This window comes from Epinephelus lanceolatus, chromosome 3 (genome assembly GCF_041903045.1).
Source record: "Epinephelus lanceolatus isolate andai-2023 chromosome 3, ASM4190304v1, whole genome shotgun sequence".
In the NCBI taxonomy this organism is placed as follows: Eukaryota; Metazoa; Chordata; class Actinopteri; order Perciformes; family Serranidae; genus Epinephelus; species Epinephelus lanceolatus.
The window spans coordinates 6,607,275-6,625,578 of record NC_135736.1 but is presented as its reverse complement, the minus strand read 5'-3'; the positions used below and the strand labels follow the sequence as shown (position 1 = coordinate 6,625,578).

At 37.1% G+C, this 18,304-nt stretch overlaps 1 protein-coding gene across 4 annotated transcripts in view; it reads right to left on the bottom strand.

Annotated features, from left to right (window-relative positions):
- LOC117255965 (integrin alpha-L) overlaps nucleotides 1–18,304 on the bottom strand; it is a 63,770-nt gene that overhangs the window by 30,402 nt on the left and 15,064 nt on the right. The window contains exons 16-31 of one of the 4 annotated variants that reach the window (XM_078163869.1): nucleotides 16,692–16,849; nucleotides 16,433–16,596; nucleotides 14,540–14,656; nucleotides 12,486–12,556; nucleotides 12,260–12,401; nucleotides 8,732–8,830; nucleotides 8,472–8,551; nucleotides 8,258–8,338; nucleotides 8,058–8,133; nucleotides 5,558–5,665; nucleotides 5,416–5,457; nucleotides 5,205–5,330; nucleotides 5,003–5,116; nucleotides 4,856–4,888; nucleotides 4,629–4,739; nucleotides 1,987–4,468 (exon numbers count right to left, since the gene is read on the bottom strand). In XM_078163869.1, coding sequence (XP_078019995.1) covers nucleotides 4,238–4,468; nucleotides 4,629–4,739; nucleotides 4,856–4,888; nucleotides 5,003–5,116; nucleotides 5,205–5,330; nucleotides 5,416–5,457; nucleotides 5,558–5,665; nucleotides 8,058–8,133; nucleotides 8,258–8,338; nucleotides 8,472–8,551; nucleotides 8,732–8,830; nucleotides 12,260–12,401; nucleotides 12,486–12,556; nucleotides 14,540–14,656; nucleotides 16,433–16,596; nucleotides 16,692–16,849 — 1,753 coding nt within the window. In that variant the 3' untranslated portion in view covers nucleotides 1,987–4,237. Of the gene's footprint in view, nucleotides 1–1,986; nucleotides 4,469–4,628; nucleotides 4,740–4,855; nucleotides 4,889–5,002; nucleotides 5,117–5,204; nucleotides 5,331–5,415; nucleotides 5,458–5,557; nucleotides 5,666–8,057; nucleotides 8,134–8,257; nucleotides 8,339–8,471; nucleotides 8,552–8,731; nucleotides 8,831–12,259; nucleotides 12,402–12,485; nucleotides 12,557–14,539; nucleotides 14,657–16,432; nucleotides 16,597–16,691; nucleotides 16,850–18,304 lie in introns of those variants that run through there. The other 3 variants (XM_078163874.1, XM_078163872.1, XM_078163877.1) reach the window with 3 other exon arrangements.

The window sequence follows — 18,304 nt, the reverse complement described above, 5'->3', positions numbered from 1 at the left end:
CTCCCCCTTCCCCCTTTCATTGCATTCAAGTCACAACAGCTCTGTTGCTCGAAGCAGAAGTTGTTGCCAGTCGGTTGCATAACCTACATATTTCATGGTCGAGTGGAGGGAGACTCAGGCAGATGCAGTCATGTCAAGTGATGAATCTTTGGTGGTAGAGTAATAAATTCATTCTGAAACATGTAGCTATAGCTACATTACCTACAGTGGCATGCAAAGGTTTGGGCACACATAATCAAAATATTGTTCACTGTGAATAGTTGAACTGATCGTAAAAGGGCATTAAGTTAAAGATGGAAAATGCTTTTCAACTTTGGGTTGTTTATGATGGAATAGAGTGGTTAAGATCAAAATAGTGGGGACTGCTCATTTTCAGAGAATTTGGCTTTCCCCTGCCTGGCTTAACACTGCTGCCTATGGCCATGTGTGAACCTGTCCTAAAACCACCCTAAACATTTGTTTTCAAAGCCATGAAACTCACAGAGTGGCCAGTGGTGTACTTGGATGTTCTGACATAAGAATCGTAGGGCATGTCGTATTGTTGGGCCATCTTTCAAAACCTTCTGACTTCTCTAACCATTTTATGGCTCTCAGCTTTAAGTCTATTGCTTCCAATGGAAGAAACCTTTGAAAGTCGGGCACAAATTTCCAGTGTCATTTTTAAAAAGGCTCAGTAATTTCCTAAAATAGCTGGTCAATGTAGTTTTCATTAAATATTACTTAAGCAGTAGGTGCATTTGTGGGGGACTATTTTCACTGGTGGATTCATCCACATTTGGTGCTCTAGTATGTATTTATCAAAGGGATGGTGGACATGGGATCGAGTCCAAATAAAGTAGAGAGTGTGTGTTGATTGTAATGAAGGAACACGTCACCCAGTACAACAGTGTGGCTCAATGTGTTTTAGTAGATTTTAAACAACAGTGTCTGCCCATGCACCTCCCACCAGATTGTAAAAGTAGTCCAGTCCCAGTTACGCTGAATTCCTCATTCAAACCATAAAGTAAAGTTTTTGTGTTTCTCTTATTTAAGCCAACTGGCATAGGCAGCATGTTTGAAATGAGCTGCTCTGGGGCTATATTACGGTAAGGTAGTTACCACAGGCTCCAGTGCACACTATTATATAAGGCCCTAGTGCACTCTAGTTGCTAGTTACAAGGCACATTTAATTTTGTTTTAGAGTGCTACTGACTATTTTATCAAAAGAAAAGAAAAGAAAAGAAAATCATGATAGAGATGGGTTTGCATTTTTGAGGGCTTAATGGCACCATTTTTAATTTAATGTGAGTTCTTTGAACACAAGTGTAGTTCAAAGGTGGCAATCTGAATCATTTGCAAAGCCCCCCCCACCCCACAGGCCTCAGTGCACTGCCTGTACTGTATATGTATATGCCCCTGTCACAAACACATCTACATATATGTATGTTTTAAGGCTTCCTTGCCGTTTAAGTCAATAAAAACATTTTCTCTTAACTTGAAATTTTGTTTTTTAGGCCAGAGATGAAGAATAGCTGAAAGATTCTCTTAGACAAGTGGACTTCTCAGCAGAGACACTGTGGAAAGTACAAATTACAGTATTAACTAGAGAATCTTTAAAAAATTGCAGGTGTGAATGCTGCATGCTAAAATGAATGTTAATTTTAATTAACATATATGGATTAATGTATGGATTCTCTTAAAAAAAGTAGACCTCTCAACAGAAACATTGTGGAAAGTACAAATTACAGTAATAAATGTCATAATAGATTTTTTTTAAAATAACTTGCACCTTCCTAAATCTATGTGCATAGTTGTTGGGCAAAGTCATTTATCTCGACAGACTGTCAGTGAAAATGCAATATCTTTTTAAATTTGTTTCTTTTTTTGCATGAACAAAGGTGTGTCTCTGTTTAAAACTGGCACAAAAATGTATTTACATGCCATAAATTGATACATGAAAAACACAAGATTATACTTTGATACAAAATTCAGGCACTCACCCAGATCTGACGGACAAAATGTTTTATTGATAGAGAGCTTAAAACATGTTCATAAATCACACATACACTGCGCCCACAAGAATATCTTCAACACATGGGAGCTAATTAAAAATAAAATGTACATACAAACAAAGGAAGGTCACGATATTACAGTGAATATATGTTTACAATACTGCAAATGTACACAAAAATTGATCTCAAAGATGTACAATTATTAACACCCACTTCCAGCATTCTCAACACTATTTACAGTATCCCTCTACCTCCATTCACCATGCCTCCAAGTGCCACCAGCTTGCCCAGGTAAAGTATTTTATACAGTATTAACAAAAATTTAAATGCAACACTTTGGTTTGCTACCACTTTTCACACGTTTGTGATCTGAGACTTTTTTGAATGCACTCAATATTTCTCTCAAATTCTGGCCACAAATTTGTTAAAATCAGTGTTAGTGAACACTTCTATTCTACAACAGTGTGCTCCAAATCCTGCCAATAACCAGCAACTTCACACAGCCACTAAAAAGGAGTGGGCCAACATTCTACAGGACTCTGTATGAAGGAAATGTGTCACACTGTTTGAGGCAAATGGTGTCACACCAGATACTAAATCTGCATTTTTGTAGCACTTAGTTATGTAAAATCCAAATAAATGTCTTTTTTTCAAGGTGAAGATGCACATTTTGGAGTGTCTTTTTATTGTGACCATCCCAAGGCACACCTGTGTAGTAATGATGCTGTTTAATCAGCATCTTGGTATGCCACACCTGTCAGGTGGATGGATTATCTTAGAAAAGGAGAAGTGTTCACTGACACGGATTTTAACACATTGGTGACAATTTGATTTAAAAGGTTGTGTTTAAATTTTTGTTCAGTATACATGAGTGTTAAACTCTCTTACTCCCACACAAGGGCACATATATTGTTTCAACATATGGGGGGACTCATATTAATCAGGTCTGGTGGTCATCCCCCTGATACCTGACCACCAGTTACCTCGTGACCAAGTCATCTCCAACTGAGCACACAGTACCTGCTGAGGAGGACAGATATGCCATTCATAGCTCAGAAAAGCTAACAATGAAATAATGGACCCTGAGTTAATTTTTTGCCTTTATCAAACTACATTTCCCTCTTTGTTGATATGAACCTAGAGCTAGGAGACAGTCTAACTTAGCATAAAGAGTGGAAGATGAAGGGATACAGCTGTCCTGGCTCTATTAAAAAAAAAAAAAAAAAATCTGCAAAAAATAGTCTGCCACACAACCCCCTGTAAAACTAAAACTGAAAGCTGAAAAGTCCTCATATATATATATATATATATATTTTTTTTTTTTTGTACAGATAAAACAAACAAGATATAACATGTTAATCAGTGAGCTTGAGACGGCAGGAAGGTGAAGATTGTCAGAATCAGAGAAAGCTGGGCTAACAGTGCTCCACTGTTTCCAATCTTTATGCTAAGCTAATATCTCCTGAGTGGTATCAATCCTATCTAACTCTAAACAAGAAAGCATAGAAGCGTAACTCTCAAAATGTGGAGCTATACCTTTAACAATGTCACTCATTAGTATTGTGCTCCTGTGCATGCTGCATGCTTTATAATTCAGTCAGTCCACTTAGGGCCTGTGTCCACATAGCATTCTTTTTCTCAGCGCCAGAGTTGTTTTTGAATTATTCCCACTGAGGACAGAGCGTATGCTGTTGCATGCGACCGCCTAGAGAAAAATCGTCATGCCAAGCATCTTTTTTCAAGGCGCTCTGGCAATCGTACTATGCATGCAGCCATGCGGTCTGGGCAACCATATCGGTTTTGTGGACATTCAATGAGAGTATGTCCGAGCCTGACTACTTAAATCCAACAAATAATAGCAGTGACAAAAAAAAAAAAAAAAAAAGAATGGGAAATAAAATAAAAAGGAATATCTCGGTATATTGTCATGAAATGAATATATAAATCAAATCCAGTCATCATCATTGGTTAATGTTACATTTTCAAACTGTAATTGGTCATCATTAGCTGTTATTTAAGTACATTGATTATTCACCTAATAAATCATGACAACTGCTTTCCCCTATATATAAAGAAATGTGCCACTTTTAATAACAAAAAGTATTGTACTGGTATCGATATCGATGCTGGCGATTCTGGCCCTGTATTATCAGATCAAAAACAAATTTTGTGGTGTCACCCACCCTAACCGTTTCTGCCAAAGAAAAACGCTATGTGGACACAAGCAGTTAGGTTGGTTTATCCATTTAATTCAGTCCCTTCTCTGGATCAGCTGGTTGGATGCTGCCATTTGTCTCACCATCATCAAGAAGAGTTTTTTCCTCTGGCGGTGGGTCAGGCTTGTTGTCAGTCTCTGAGTGGCTGTCTGCTCCCTGGGTGGGGGCAGTGGTGGACTTGGTAGGGGTGCCTGCCTGAAGAGTAGCTTCCTCCTCCATCTCTTGATAATACTCAAGTGTTTTTCGCTTGAAGCAACCCAACTTATGACAGACACAAGAAAAATCATTAGACCACATAACCTGGCGACCCATTTCACAACAAACAAAGCATTTTTTATAAATTCAGTAACAGCTCTGATATGAGGACAGAAGTTTGTCCTGGTTTGTAATGAAACTCTTTAATTTGGGAATTGATTCTCACCTTAAACATGATGATGGCGATTATGATCAAAAGCAAGAATCCCAATCCAGCTCCAGTTGCAATGATCTGCAGTTGATTCGGGGGAATAATGAACTCAACCCGAACTTCAGTCTGTTGGCAGAGAAAAATAAAATCTTTAAAGTGGGGCCGTAGGCTTATTTGAATAAGAATCTAAAATATCTTATATATAAAAAAGTTTTGGCTCATTGTGTGTAGACTGAATGTACCCATTTCATTGTTGGATCATTGCCAGACTTCTGCTGTGTAAAAAACATATTGATTTTGTGTTTAATAAATACAATAAATTTGGTATCCTGAAAAACAATAAAGCAAAATCTTTGAAATGGCATTACTGTGGTCATACGTCTACGTACCTGTTGTTTATGAGAGTCCAGCAAATATCGATTCTTGTCGTAGTCAACTTGTATAAAGCTTTTGAATTTAACCTCTGCGCTGTCTCCAGTGTATCTTTTAAGGAAGGCTATGTTCTGCAAAGTAAGAGTCAACCAATGATATACTCATCCTTTTTAATGCTACATGTGTTGTGTATTCTGTCTGTGTGTTCTTGCTACGTACCGCTGCATGCTGTTTGAGATCCTTGAACTGTATGTCTCCTGACAATGTGAACTCAGTGGGTGATTCTTTCTCCAGGATGAAACTGTCACACACTATGACTCTGCAGTATTTTTCTGGCGTGCAGTACTGTAACACAGCAAAAGTTCTTTTTATTTAGGGATCATTTCACAACATGTTCAGAATATTTTGATACTAGATATGTTTAACTTACTTCAGAATTCATGTCATTTGTGGCTGTGCATTCAGTTTTGTTCTAAAAGAAAGTAATTTGTAAGCATTAAGGATTTGTAATTCTGTACACAGCAGCAGTATAGATAAGAATATGTCGTTTTCTCTGACAGTGGCGAAGTTACCTGCTGGACATAGACTTGATAGTTCATCATTTCAAAGTTATGCTCCAGTTTAGTTGGGAAGAACAGGGACACATTGATTGGAAAAGCCTTGAAACCAAGATTATCTATCTGTGGATAGGGAGAGAGAGTTTTAAAAGAATATTTTGACACTTTGGGAAATATTCACTTCCTTGCTGAGGGTTAGGTGACAGGATTGGCTTCCAGTCTGGTTGGTTAATATGAGGCTACAGCCAGCAGCCGGTTAGCTTTGCTTAGCAACAGCTAGCTTCACAGGTACAGGACAGGTAGCAAAATCTGCCCACAAGCATCTATAAAGGTGCAGTGTGTGGGATTAAGGAGGATATATTGGCAGAAATTAAATATAATATAATTAGAATGTTTTCTTTCATGTATAGTCACCTGAAAATAAGAATTACTGTGTTTCTCATACCTTAGAATGGGCCGTTTACATTTACACAGGGAGCAGGTCCTTGTCTGTGGAGATTGCCATGTTGCACTGCCATGTTTCCCCAGTAGCCCAGAGTGGACAAACCAAACACTGGCTCTAGATAGGGCCATTCATGTTTTCGCATTGGCCACCATAGTTAGAAGCCCCTCGGAAAAATGCGGACTTTTTTTAACAAATATTTTTTTGTTTTTGAGAGGAGACATGGTGCTCATGGTAAAAAACACCTGAATGTCTAGATTGGAAATAAGGTGAGCACACATTAAGTATCAGAGAATAAAAGGTGAGCACATATTACCAGGTGTTGGGCTAGCGTGCCATCTGCGACTGGCTGAGCAGTGTTAGACAAACACTGATTTATAACGTAAAACTGCTTTATTCAATGTTTTTGCTGGTTTTAATCAGCTGGTGCATTTGTTTAGGAGAGGAAGTGACCTCTGAGGATAATTCAGCTTCTGTTAAAAACCTGCTTAACAATGAACATCGAAGGAATTCTAATCGAGAGAATTTCAGCTGGTTACAATCTGCAATCCTCAAAGCTGAACGCCCCCAAATTCCCCTAAATTTTACACACTTGATTTTTAAGAATTATCTTTTTCCTCCTCCTTCATAATCTTTTTCCTGACATCTTGCCTTTTCTCTTTCTCTTCTCACAACTGTTTTTGTTTAAGTGTCATCTGACCATCTCTGTTCCTGCCCCCTTGTCCTGTCCTACAACTACTTTTGGAATCATGTTTGTCTTCACCTGAGAAACTATAGCCTAATATTCACTCTCCTTGTTGCTCTGTTTGGGTCTTTACCAACCCCAGGGTAAACTAGAAATGAGCATTCAGTAGAGTGCAGATCTCTGCCAGGTGGCCACCCATGCAGACTGAAACCACTCTGGACCAATGGTTCCCAACTGGTCCAGCCACAGTTTTCAGATTTCTCCTTAGTCACTGGTTCAAGGTCCCACAGATTAATACATTAAACAGCGCCATACTCACATTTGGCCATGTTGCAACCCACTTTTGGACTGGACTCTCTCATAATAACATCATATCTATAGTTCAAATACAGTGCCTGCAGCAGAACTTGATCTGCTCTGTGCAATACTTCGCAGCTCTGTCAGAAATGACAAGGTGCAAACGTGATGCAGTGCGTCTGCTGGAAGGCTGCTAGAGTGGCCAAGATCAGTTCGTGTGGAAGAGATCTGCACTCTATTGAGTGCATATTTCTAGTTCACCCTAGGGTTGCTGAAGACCAAAACAGAGCAAAAAGGAGAGTGAATATTGGACTAAAATTTGTCAGGTGAACTCAAACACGATTACAAATGATTGGTAATGCTGCTGCTGAGTGTGTAAGTAGTCAACTGTTTGCTACAGTAACAAGTTCACTGTAATGTCTTTTGAGGTAACAATATATGTTTATTTTTCTAAGAACCCAAATTTCAGTGTTCAGTGTTATCGCAGTTATCGGTGCAGACGTAAGTGTACATTTCTTGGTCTCATTAAATTAAAAACAGTGCCATTTGCTATACACATTGCATATACCCTTGAAAAAGGGAAATCTATTATGTTAATTTTTTTGTTTTTTATTTTTTTGTTGTAAAATAGTCAATAGCATCTGTAACAGAATTATATGCTTATTCCAAATAAACTATAAACAATTAAAATGGTTAAATTAGTAATTTCTAATTTTCTTTGGTATTTTTTTCTTTGGTCATTTTTGTGAAATACAGATATGTATTCATGATTGCTGGGTAATACGTATGTTAATGTTATCCAATGTCAAGTCTCTGATCATGTAAGGATATATGTGCACGATAGCATACATTACTGGCCCGTCATATTTGTGTGCACTGGTGCACTGGGGCCCATCCTAACTACCTTACACCACTGGAAGACACCCATTATGTCAGTGTTGTGTTGGGTGATAGCTGAGATGCCCCAAGTAACCAGACAATCAGTGAATGCAGGTCTAAAACTGCAGCTTGATCAGTACTGAATGATAGAAGAGTTAACATTTGCTGTGGGACTGGATGATTGCATGTTTCATAGCAATTTACTGCCTCACCTTATATATAGCAACCAATTTCTTAGGTCCAGCATCCTCAGCTGTGAAGTTTATGTAGGTGATAGGGTCGTCTTTCCTAAACAAAAAAGAAAAAAAGAATTCACAATGATCACAATATGAAGGTAGCTGTGAGATAACCTAGCTACTGGCTGGATTCTATACATACATATGTAACTATTTAAGTGAATAGTACCACTTACACTGTTACTGCCATTTTAATTTGATACTGTACAGGGATGCTTTTTGCCATGGAAGAGATCCTGGTGGAGTTTGCATTATCACTGAGGATGAAAAAAAAGCATTTCTTGTGAGTATCAAACATGAAATATGCTATGGTAGTAAATGATATTTTAATAATACAGACAAAATGTTAAGCTTTGTTCTGTTTGTTGGATTGTTTAAGAAGGTATCTACCTTTTCCCAGTAACAGTCATTGAAATTGTGTCATTCCACTCATAATTGTTCAAGACGCGGAAGGAAGTTCGAAATGTTGCCTTCAAACAAAAAAACAGACAGTGATGTTAGGTATGAGTCAGAGTGAAAGACCAACGATTTGCATTGGAGAAGTTGCCATGGTTGTAAATGTCAAAAGTTCAGGCAGTTGGTTGCAGTTCTTGATTTCTGAAACTTCACTTCTGTCTGATATGAGAGTGTCAGGGTGCAGAATGACTCACAGATGTTCTGCTGCGAAACACAGGACGGCTCACATCACATATACTTCTGTCATGTATTTCTTGTAGATCTCTGCAGCTATGGACTGTTGGTCTTGTTGCCTGTTTTAAGAGAAAAAAAAAGAATGTGTTAAGTGAGATCCTCTGGAACACTCAAAGAAATTTTATGAACAGACTATGAGAATTTATGCAGTTACAGTTCATAAAATGTACCTAATTTATTTTAATAAAGATTATGCAATTGTTTTTAATCAATTCTATGTATTTCAAATATGTTAAATTTTCTTACACTGAACAAAAATATAAACGCAACACTTTTGTTTCTGCTCCCATTTTTCATGAGCTGAACTCAAAGATCTAAAACATTTTCTATACACACAAAAGACCATTTCCCTCAAATATTGTTCACAAATCTGTGTTAGTGAGCACTTCTCCTTTGCCAAGATAATCCATCCCACCTCACAGGTGTGGCATATCAAGATGCTGATTAGACAGCATGATTATTGCACAGGTGTGCCTTAGGCTGGCTGCAATAAAAGGCCACTCTGGAATGTGCAGTTTTGCTTTATTGGGGGGGTCTGGGGGGGGTCAGAAAACCAGTCAGTATCTGGTGTGACCACCATTTGTCTCACGCAGTGCAACACATCTCCTTCGCATAGAGTTGATCAGGTTGTTGATTGTGGCCTGTGGAATGTTGGTCCACTCCTCTTCAATGGCTGTGCGAAGTTGCTGGATATTGGCAGGAACTTGAACACGCTGTCGTATACGCCGATCCAGAGCATCCCAAACATGCTCAATGGGTGACATGTCCGGTGAGTATGCTGGCCATGCAAGAACTGGGATGTTTTCAGCTTCCAGGAATTGTGTACAGATCCTTGCAACATGGGGCCATGCATTATCACGCTGTCTGCCATCTGCCCTGAACAGTGAAAACCAGGATTCATCCATGAAGAGAACACCTCTCCGACAAACTGCAGTCAGGTCGAGACCCCGATGAGGATGACGAGCATTTCAGATTGGCCTTTTATTGTGGCCAGCCTAAGGCACACCTGGGCAACAATCATGCTGTCTAATCAGCATCTTGATATGTCACACCTGTGAGGTGAGATGGATTATCTCGGCAAAGGAGAAGTGCTCACTAACACAGATTTAGACAGATTTGTGAACAATATTTGAGGGAAATGGTCTTTTGTGTGTATAGAAAATGTTTTAGAGCTTTGAGTTCAGCTCATGAAAAATGGGAGCAGAAACAAAAGTGTTGCGTTTATATTTTTGTTCAGTGTAAATTAAGTTTATGTAATAACTTTTACTTAATTCTATGTTGCCTAAGTATGTTGAATTACTTTTATGTAATTACTGTTAAGTTTTTTTGTATTTTAAATATGCAAAATTCACTTTAAAGTTTACATAAGTACTGTTACTAAATTCTATGTAGTTAAAAAATGTTAAATTTACTATATAAAGGTTACGTATTCATGTTTAATAAATTCTGTGTATTTGAAATATGTTAATCAATATATTGGGTACACGTGGAATTTATGAACAGTAATTACATAAACTTTATTAAAGTAAATTCTGTGCGCTATAGTTTCTCATAGTCTGTTCACCTCAGTGTTATTTGATTTACTTATAAAAATTGTAGTTTTTTTAGTTTATTTAAGAATTACTTGACTCAGTTGGATGGAAATTTTATGAATGCAACTGAAAAACGTAAACCTGAAAGTTTTTAGCTTAAATTAACTGCTGTGACATTTGTGTTAACAGGACTGTAGATGAAAAAACAAAAAAAAAGAAGAAAAAAATTCAAACTTACAGGTAAGTCTAAAGATTTCAAACAGCATTAGTGTCATGTTGTGATTTGAAACACTCTGATGCTTCTGACAACCCACACTTCCTGCATGGGTTACAAATCACCCTCTTCCTCTGTGACACAAGAAGTGTGAAAGAAAGCTTTGCAAAAGTAATGCACTTGGCATCTGTGAAGATTCATTTAATGAATGTCCTTTTTTTTCTTTTTTCCCCTAATAATAATAATACTAATACTAATAATAATAATAATAATAATAAATTTTATTTGGAGGTGCCTTTAAAGTCACCCAAGGTCATCTTACATAGCATAGAAGATAAAAGATCAATAAGACATCATTAAAACCCTGTTACAATTTATTTGTTAGATAATGCATAATAACTATCATGACTCCTAATAAACTGCACAAAAAGTGTGACATATATTAATAATCTTATCTGTTGACATGCAGCTTGTATAGAAGAGGTGCAAAGAGCTGATAGTTAGTTGACATGTCAGGGAGTTTTTTTGACAAGCAGTTCAACAGAGACTGAATAATCAGGCTTCCTCTTTAGCTATTCTCTGATGGAATGGTTGTAAACATTGATGACTGGATGAAACACAGATAAGGTCATCATGTATAGTTTAAGTTACAGGAACTGGGGTTATACTGGGGTTGTTTTCATTACCAGTCATTATGCAAAATTAGAGACAATGACTCAAACCCAAAATTGTATGTAGCAGTTGCAGTCAGCGGTCACTTTTTTAGATACGCCTGTATAGTACAGGGTAGGACCCCTTTGCAGTTACTGCAGATTTTTCAGCAGTGCTATTATTCTGTGAATTTCTCATTTCACCTCATCCCAAAGGTGCTCTTTATGGACAGAGATCTGGTGACTGTGTTGCAGTTCACTCATTGTGATACTCATGGAACTAGCTTGAGATGACGTGTATCTTGTAGCATGACGCGTTATCCAGCTAAAAGTAGTTATTAAAATGGGTAGGCTGTTGCCATGTGGCCAACAATACTCCAGAAAGTTTACATTCACTGTGTTTGTTTTCCTGTGATAAGTAATGCACCAAAATTCATAGTTATCCCATTCAATCATAAGTCAGTAATTTGTGTATAACCCACTTATTTTGGAAGGCTGCAATCACGTGACCAATGCGCTGATGGGAGTAAATAAGGAAGTGGTTTCATAAGAAGGCAGGTTGAGGTGGTGGATGGGCCACAAAACACAGGACTTTGACTCGTGTTTGGAACTGCTGGCTCTTTGAGTCATTTTAAAGTACATCATCACCATGTTTCTTTTCCTAAACCAAACCACAATAAGATAACTTGAAGTACATAACTTTATATTGTTTACGTGACATGATTCGGTCGGTGCTAATTCGTAGGATAACCTACAAACCATTGTGTGAGTATAATGTTGCATTCCTATAACATTGTCAGAATCAGGAGAGACAGTTTTAAGAATTCCTCTTCCTTGTCAAAACCTGGCACCTATGTTACCCACAATGCAACTCCAAGACCAACAAACTGATTGGAGATTCTGGCAGCTGTAGCTGCTAATAGCTAGTAGCAACTAATGTAGCCTGTGAGCTTAATAAGCTTGTTTCTTTCAAACTCCACAGCCTTGGACTAAAAAAATTTAATTATTTAGCCCCAAACAATGCTCATTTACATGACATCACTTGAGCAACCACTGAGCAGGACATGATATATAAGTTTAACTTTAAGTCACCTTCTTAAGAGCCATCATAGAGAAGGAGAGGCCTGGAGGATAGTGCATTGTTAGGCTGGTGTAGTATGAGTCATCACCGTGATTGGACAGTGTTACAGAAATGTTGAAGTAGTTATTTTCCACCACCAATAATGTTGGGCTCCTAAGAAAAAAAGAGCAGTTCTTAGATTTGGTCATATGATGTTAATATTACAGTTGCTGTGCTGTGTTTGTCATATATACGTACGTGAAGTTGAAATCCACCTCAAGTTCGGCAATACAGGTGTCATTTTTTCTACAATGCTTTTCAAATGGAACCTGTATATAAAATACAGAACAAGACACAAAAAACAAAATTTAAACAGGTTTAAAACAGTTACCAGTTTAAACAACCTTTCTAGGTTCTGTGAACAGACATGTTCAAATAGAACAGTGCTTTCCATCAGCATTATTTGTCTCAGATGATGATGATGATGATTCTGATAATGATGATGATATGACTGAAACATAACAGGAATGACCCGAAAAGCTGATCTACATTTACCATCTACCAGCCCTAGTAATATGCTGGTTTACAGCCATGCCAATAACATAGCTCTATAATTGGCAATGTTAGTAGGTAGGTACACTTCTTTCTGCTCCACCACTTTGGTCCCAACTGAAATATCTCAACAATTATGTCAATTATCAACAATTATTTTAAATGTCTTGATATGAAATTTTGCACAGATGTGTAAGGTAATCAGAGAAATAATTTGAATGACTTCTGATTATTCATCCAATTTCACCAGCAGGTTGATAGACCACCAAGATGCATTGTGATCCAATCACTCAAACCACTTGCCAAGGTGGTCTGGGACACATTTAACAACATATCTTTTGGAGTGCAAACACTGATTCATTCCTAACAAGTACCACGTCATCAGTGCAGGAGGTCGTAGTGGCTTAGTGACAATGTACTAAAGCGACTAACTGTTGCATGACTGTCCATCCTTTTGCCCTCCAGAAGGACACATGTTGGATTGTACTGGCAGTGACTGTAACGAAATCTGAACCCAAGTGGTAAGCTGGAGACACTTGATAGACACAGGTGTGAAAAGCAATATGTCTTGGCTGTCCATTTCACTGAAACACATGTATAAACAGGCTTTTGCATACCCTGCAGAACATTTAGACACAAAATACAAAGGGACCCATTAAATTGTTTATGTCATGTTTGAAAAGGTCTACAGGGTGCACTAAGGATGATATTTTTCTGTAAGGCGACCCAGAGGTTAGTGCTCTCCTGGTTCCCTTGTGAAAAAGCCTATGGGATTTTTTCATTAGACTGTGGATTATTGCAGAGAATAAGCTCTGTGGCAAACAAACGTTTATGATGCTTACACATTTTGTTCAGCAAGATAATCTTCACAAATGAACCACTTTTATGATTTTTGAAGCCTAAATGCAATCACCAGAGGTTAAAAGGCTGTCATTAGGCTATAAACAAACTACACTATGGTCCCATGATTTAACATTCCTAGCACAATGAGGCTGTAAACAAGTGTTTGGCATGATGACGTTCTGTAGTCTCATTTAGCCACTTGTTAGCAACCACCTCTTTAAGACACATAAAAGCTTAGAAAATCACTGGTTTGGTATTTTCTGATGCATTTTATGTCAGAGAACAAAATGTGAATGTCTTTTAAGCTTGTGTTTACCACAGGCCTTTTTTTAGTTGTCTAACCAAAAACTTATTCAAAAACCTATTGACTACCAGCAGTGCAGAAATGGTAACTCATTTGCAGGTACTAGAACAAGTTCCTGGGGCACTCTGTACCTGCTAAACATCAGGCTGGCTATAAACTCAAGTGACTAGAATTGTCTTTGAAGCCAAAAGCCTGATATACAGGAGCTTATTCATACTGTTTATATTTGTGACTGGTCTTTGAAGATTTGTATTTTCAGTTTCAGTTTCCTTGACAAAACAATAGTAAAGCTTTACATTTTAAGTTTCTGGCTAGCCTGGTAAAAAGTGACTGTTTTGACTGCTTCAGGTTTAGTAACAAATATGTTCTCAAGGCAGTATTTGCTATCTGAGTCAAAGGTCAATCCCCGATTGGAAAAGAGTGCCAAAAGGCAAATTAACAAAAAGCTGTTATCACACATTTAAGTCAGAATACCATTTTACATCTTGCTGTGTGCCTTGTAATATGCAGAACACTGGTTCTTTTCTTTATGTAAACACAAATGTCTTAGTAATTGAGTAAGGATGCAATTCATGTGACTGCTGTAGCCTTGTGCTGTAATCACTGTACATACCTCAACAGCAGCCTGCCTTTTGCTGTCCATATTCAAGATGGCACTTGCACTCTCACTGTCAACTTGGGAAAAGTTTAATTTGATGCTGATGGGTGATAATGTGTCTTTTACACATTTCTGCAAAGAAGAAGAAGAAGAAGAATGAGAGTTATCTGCTTATTGTTGAAGTGCAGACAAAAAACTTTTAGAAAGTTTAGTTTTAGTATTAATCTAAAGGGCTGAAAAATGAACAATGTATTTGCATAATTATTAGTATCACTGTTTTAGGGTTTTTCTGGCGATGAACGTGAATAAGTTTGGATTATAGTTTTACAAGCCAAGTTTCTGACAATGGAACAGAAAAGGTGTTGCTACATAGGCAAGTGGGTTGATGAAGATTCAAGCTTTTACATTTTTATATCATAACAAGCATAGAAGATCTAATGGAAATCATCAGCACTTTTTCATTTTTGATGCCAAGTCTTGGCTTGAAAAATGCCCAAAGTTAAAGTAAAGTAAAAGACACAGCTGAACACAATTGGGAGAAATCTGTTCAATGTAGAACCCTACGGGCACAACTCTAAATACACTTGGCATGCTCAGTGAAGGAAGCAAATCTGCTACATTATACAACAACGAGACATGCCTCAAGGCTCAACTCTTGGTCCACTTATTTTTGGTTTTTATTAATGACTTCCCCTCAGTTTTTCTCTGAATGTTGTGTTCAACTTTATGTAGATGACACAATAATATACATCTAAAACTAATTTATTACAGATTGAATGAACTTTGCAGTCTGATGTTAGTACCCTACAACACTGGCTTGCCGCTAATAAATTACTTAGCAATAAAACTAAATCTGACACTATGATTTATTTTACTTGTAAAAGCATTTTAATTTAAATCTTAAGCTAGTTCATGTGTTATTACCTGTCTTGATGGTACATCACTGCAAAGAGCTGAACACACCAAATACCTGGAACTATGGCTTGGTTCTGATCTTTCATTCAAATGTCATATTAATTATATTGTAAAGAAAATTACCCTTGGTATTGGTATTCTTTATTGGTCCAGAAATTGCTTTTCATTGACTTCACTGTTTGAAAAAAGCTTGTATTACAACCCCTTTTTTCCAATACTGGTATTTTTTTTAAATTATGCTGATGTTATATATCAGGCTGCATCGAAAGCCAACCTTCTATCTCTAAGTATAGTTTATAATACACTATGTAGCTTTGTTCTTGCCTCTCCTTTACATGAGCTAAGAAGGCCTTTATGTTTAAAGCTCCTTCTGTTTAGAATAATCTACCTTTAAATAATAGATCCATATCATCTTTCCATTTGTTCAAAAATGCTGTCTTCCTATCATAGGATCAAGTGTACATGTTCATAATAACACATCTATAATTTTGTTTAATTATGTTATATAACTATATTATTTGATGCTATCACTGACACAAACACCTTTCCATCTGTGATTGAATGATCCATTTTATACTCTGTTTGGAATATGATCTCCTCATTTTGTGCATCTATTTACTGTTTTGTTTTTTGTTGCTTGTTTTGTCTTCTCTTATCATCATTGTGGTCTGTTTGTTTGTTTTTGTCATACTTGGTATTGTTTAATTATCACGTTACTTTTATTTCTGTTAAATGTTTTGTCTAATTGTGCTTATATTGTAATATTTCTATTTAGGTCCCCTTGAAAACAAGATGGTACATCTCAAGGGGTTATTCTTTATTAAAAAAAATCATAAAACTTTATTTGACTTAAAGTATGCTATGGAGGTTAATGGAAAGCGCTAAATACTAAGTAGCTGAGATATCAAAACATGGATGATATTTATAGATGTTCAGATAGGTGATAACTGTTCATAGTCAAAGAGCATATGGGGGTGAATATTAAATTCATACTGGCATGTAGATGGAGTAGTTGAAGCAGGTATCTTCTCTCAGCTCCTGCGTGGAGGTAAGGTTCCTAGTCTTCTTGTCGGATGGACTGAAGAAACCTCGAGGTGTTTGTCTCATTGGATCCACATTGAGTGTCCATGAGATGTTTAGTCCAGAGCTCATTTCTGCTGAAAAGGAATACAGCAAGAGTAAAGTAACACACTTATTGAGTAAGCAGTATCAGCAGCTGTTAATGAATCACATTATTGGGTCAGGTCCATACCTGTATTGCTTTTTGTTGTTTCTACCATTTCAAAGCAGGCTGTTAAGGTTACCATTGGTAAATGTTCATCTTTGTTGTCCAGGCAGTCAATTTTGTCAGTGCTTATCTCCTCAGGTGTAAAAGAAAGTTGTACCATGACATTAAAGACGGGCCTGGACCTGAATGACATTTATCAAAAAAAGGAATAAAAGGATTAGCCTTTGAAAATGATATTTTCTATCAACCTTATTCCTGAAGGTGCTACTCTAGAAATGATTATAGGTAGAACTTCCAGCGAGATAGTGGAAGTAGTTAGTCCCATTGACTGTCTACGGTTAGTCTGAGTAGCTAATCATGGTGGCCAACTGCCAACTGTGATTCTTTTTTAAATTAATTCACCTTCAGTTTAGCAAATATTGCTTTCGTTTTTTTAACAGATACTTAATATCATTAAATTAGCATTTTCTAAAATGTCCCTGTGGAACTCTGAGACCTGTTGAGCTGGTCGTGCCCATAATGTTATTAACCACCAGACTGAGCTAAATTTGTTGATTGAACAACAGTGTGTTGAACATGCAGGCAGAAAAAAAAGCTTGTTCTTGTATCTGACGATCCAGTTTCCATCACCTACCTACAGAGAGGAAGAAGTTTCAACCGGTACCATACAGTGTAAAAATGCACTAACCCTTACTGAATCAATATAGGACAGGATTTTTCCCATATTTGCATGCATCCTCTATTCTAAGGCATACACTTTGTTTTCACATCCTTGGACATAAGGAATATTAACACCGAAAGAATTAAGAGAGCAGAAAAAGCATTAAAAATCAGAATTTGCGGAAGAGAATGACAGCTACAATGGCAGGTCTGTCACTCAACATCAGTAGATAATATCTGTCTCTCCCTGTCTGAATGCATTCTCAACATACATTAGAAAATTGTATGTTATAAGATTAACTCAATAGCATAGCAATACCTTGAATTAGGTGTTCATCTAGGCTGTGAATGTCTGATTTACCATACTTGGTTCATCATCATATAAAAATAATGCCTAAAGTTATATATATTACTACTTTATATTACTAATATTACTAAGATATGCCGCTAAATTCAGCATTATGTTTTACTAAGTAGAATTCCAGTTTAATAAATCAGCAGTTATGAAAACTGATAACTGTGCTGTTAAGGCAGACAAGTGAAGCATTAGCTGGTAAACATCACATTTAATTCACTTTACATGGAGCTAAAATTAATACTGAATTATGGCAAATCTTCACCAAATGTGTTAGTGTCTGTTTAAGACTTGTAAGAAATCATAAATCCTTTTTTAGAAGGTGCAGATGTTTATCATAAGCTAGCTTGGGCTCTGTCAAATTTAACAATATGTTAACGTAGCAAGGCAAGCTAATTACCCGAGCGCTTGATTAAAAAGGAAAACTATTAATACTTTGTGATGGCTGGCAGAGATGATAGAGATAATATCATGTTATCCCATCTGAGGTGTAACAGTTGGTGTGTTTCATATTTTATTTCCCAATAGCTCTAGGAAAGAGGATTAGCATACCATTAGCATACCATTACCACTGGGAAACACCTGACTCCCGCCCATAATTCACACAGGGTATCATGGGGGC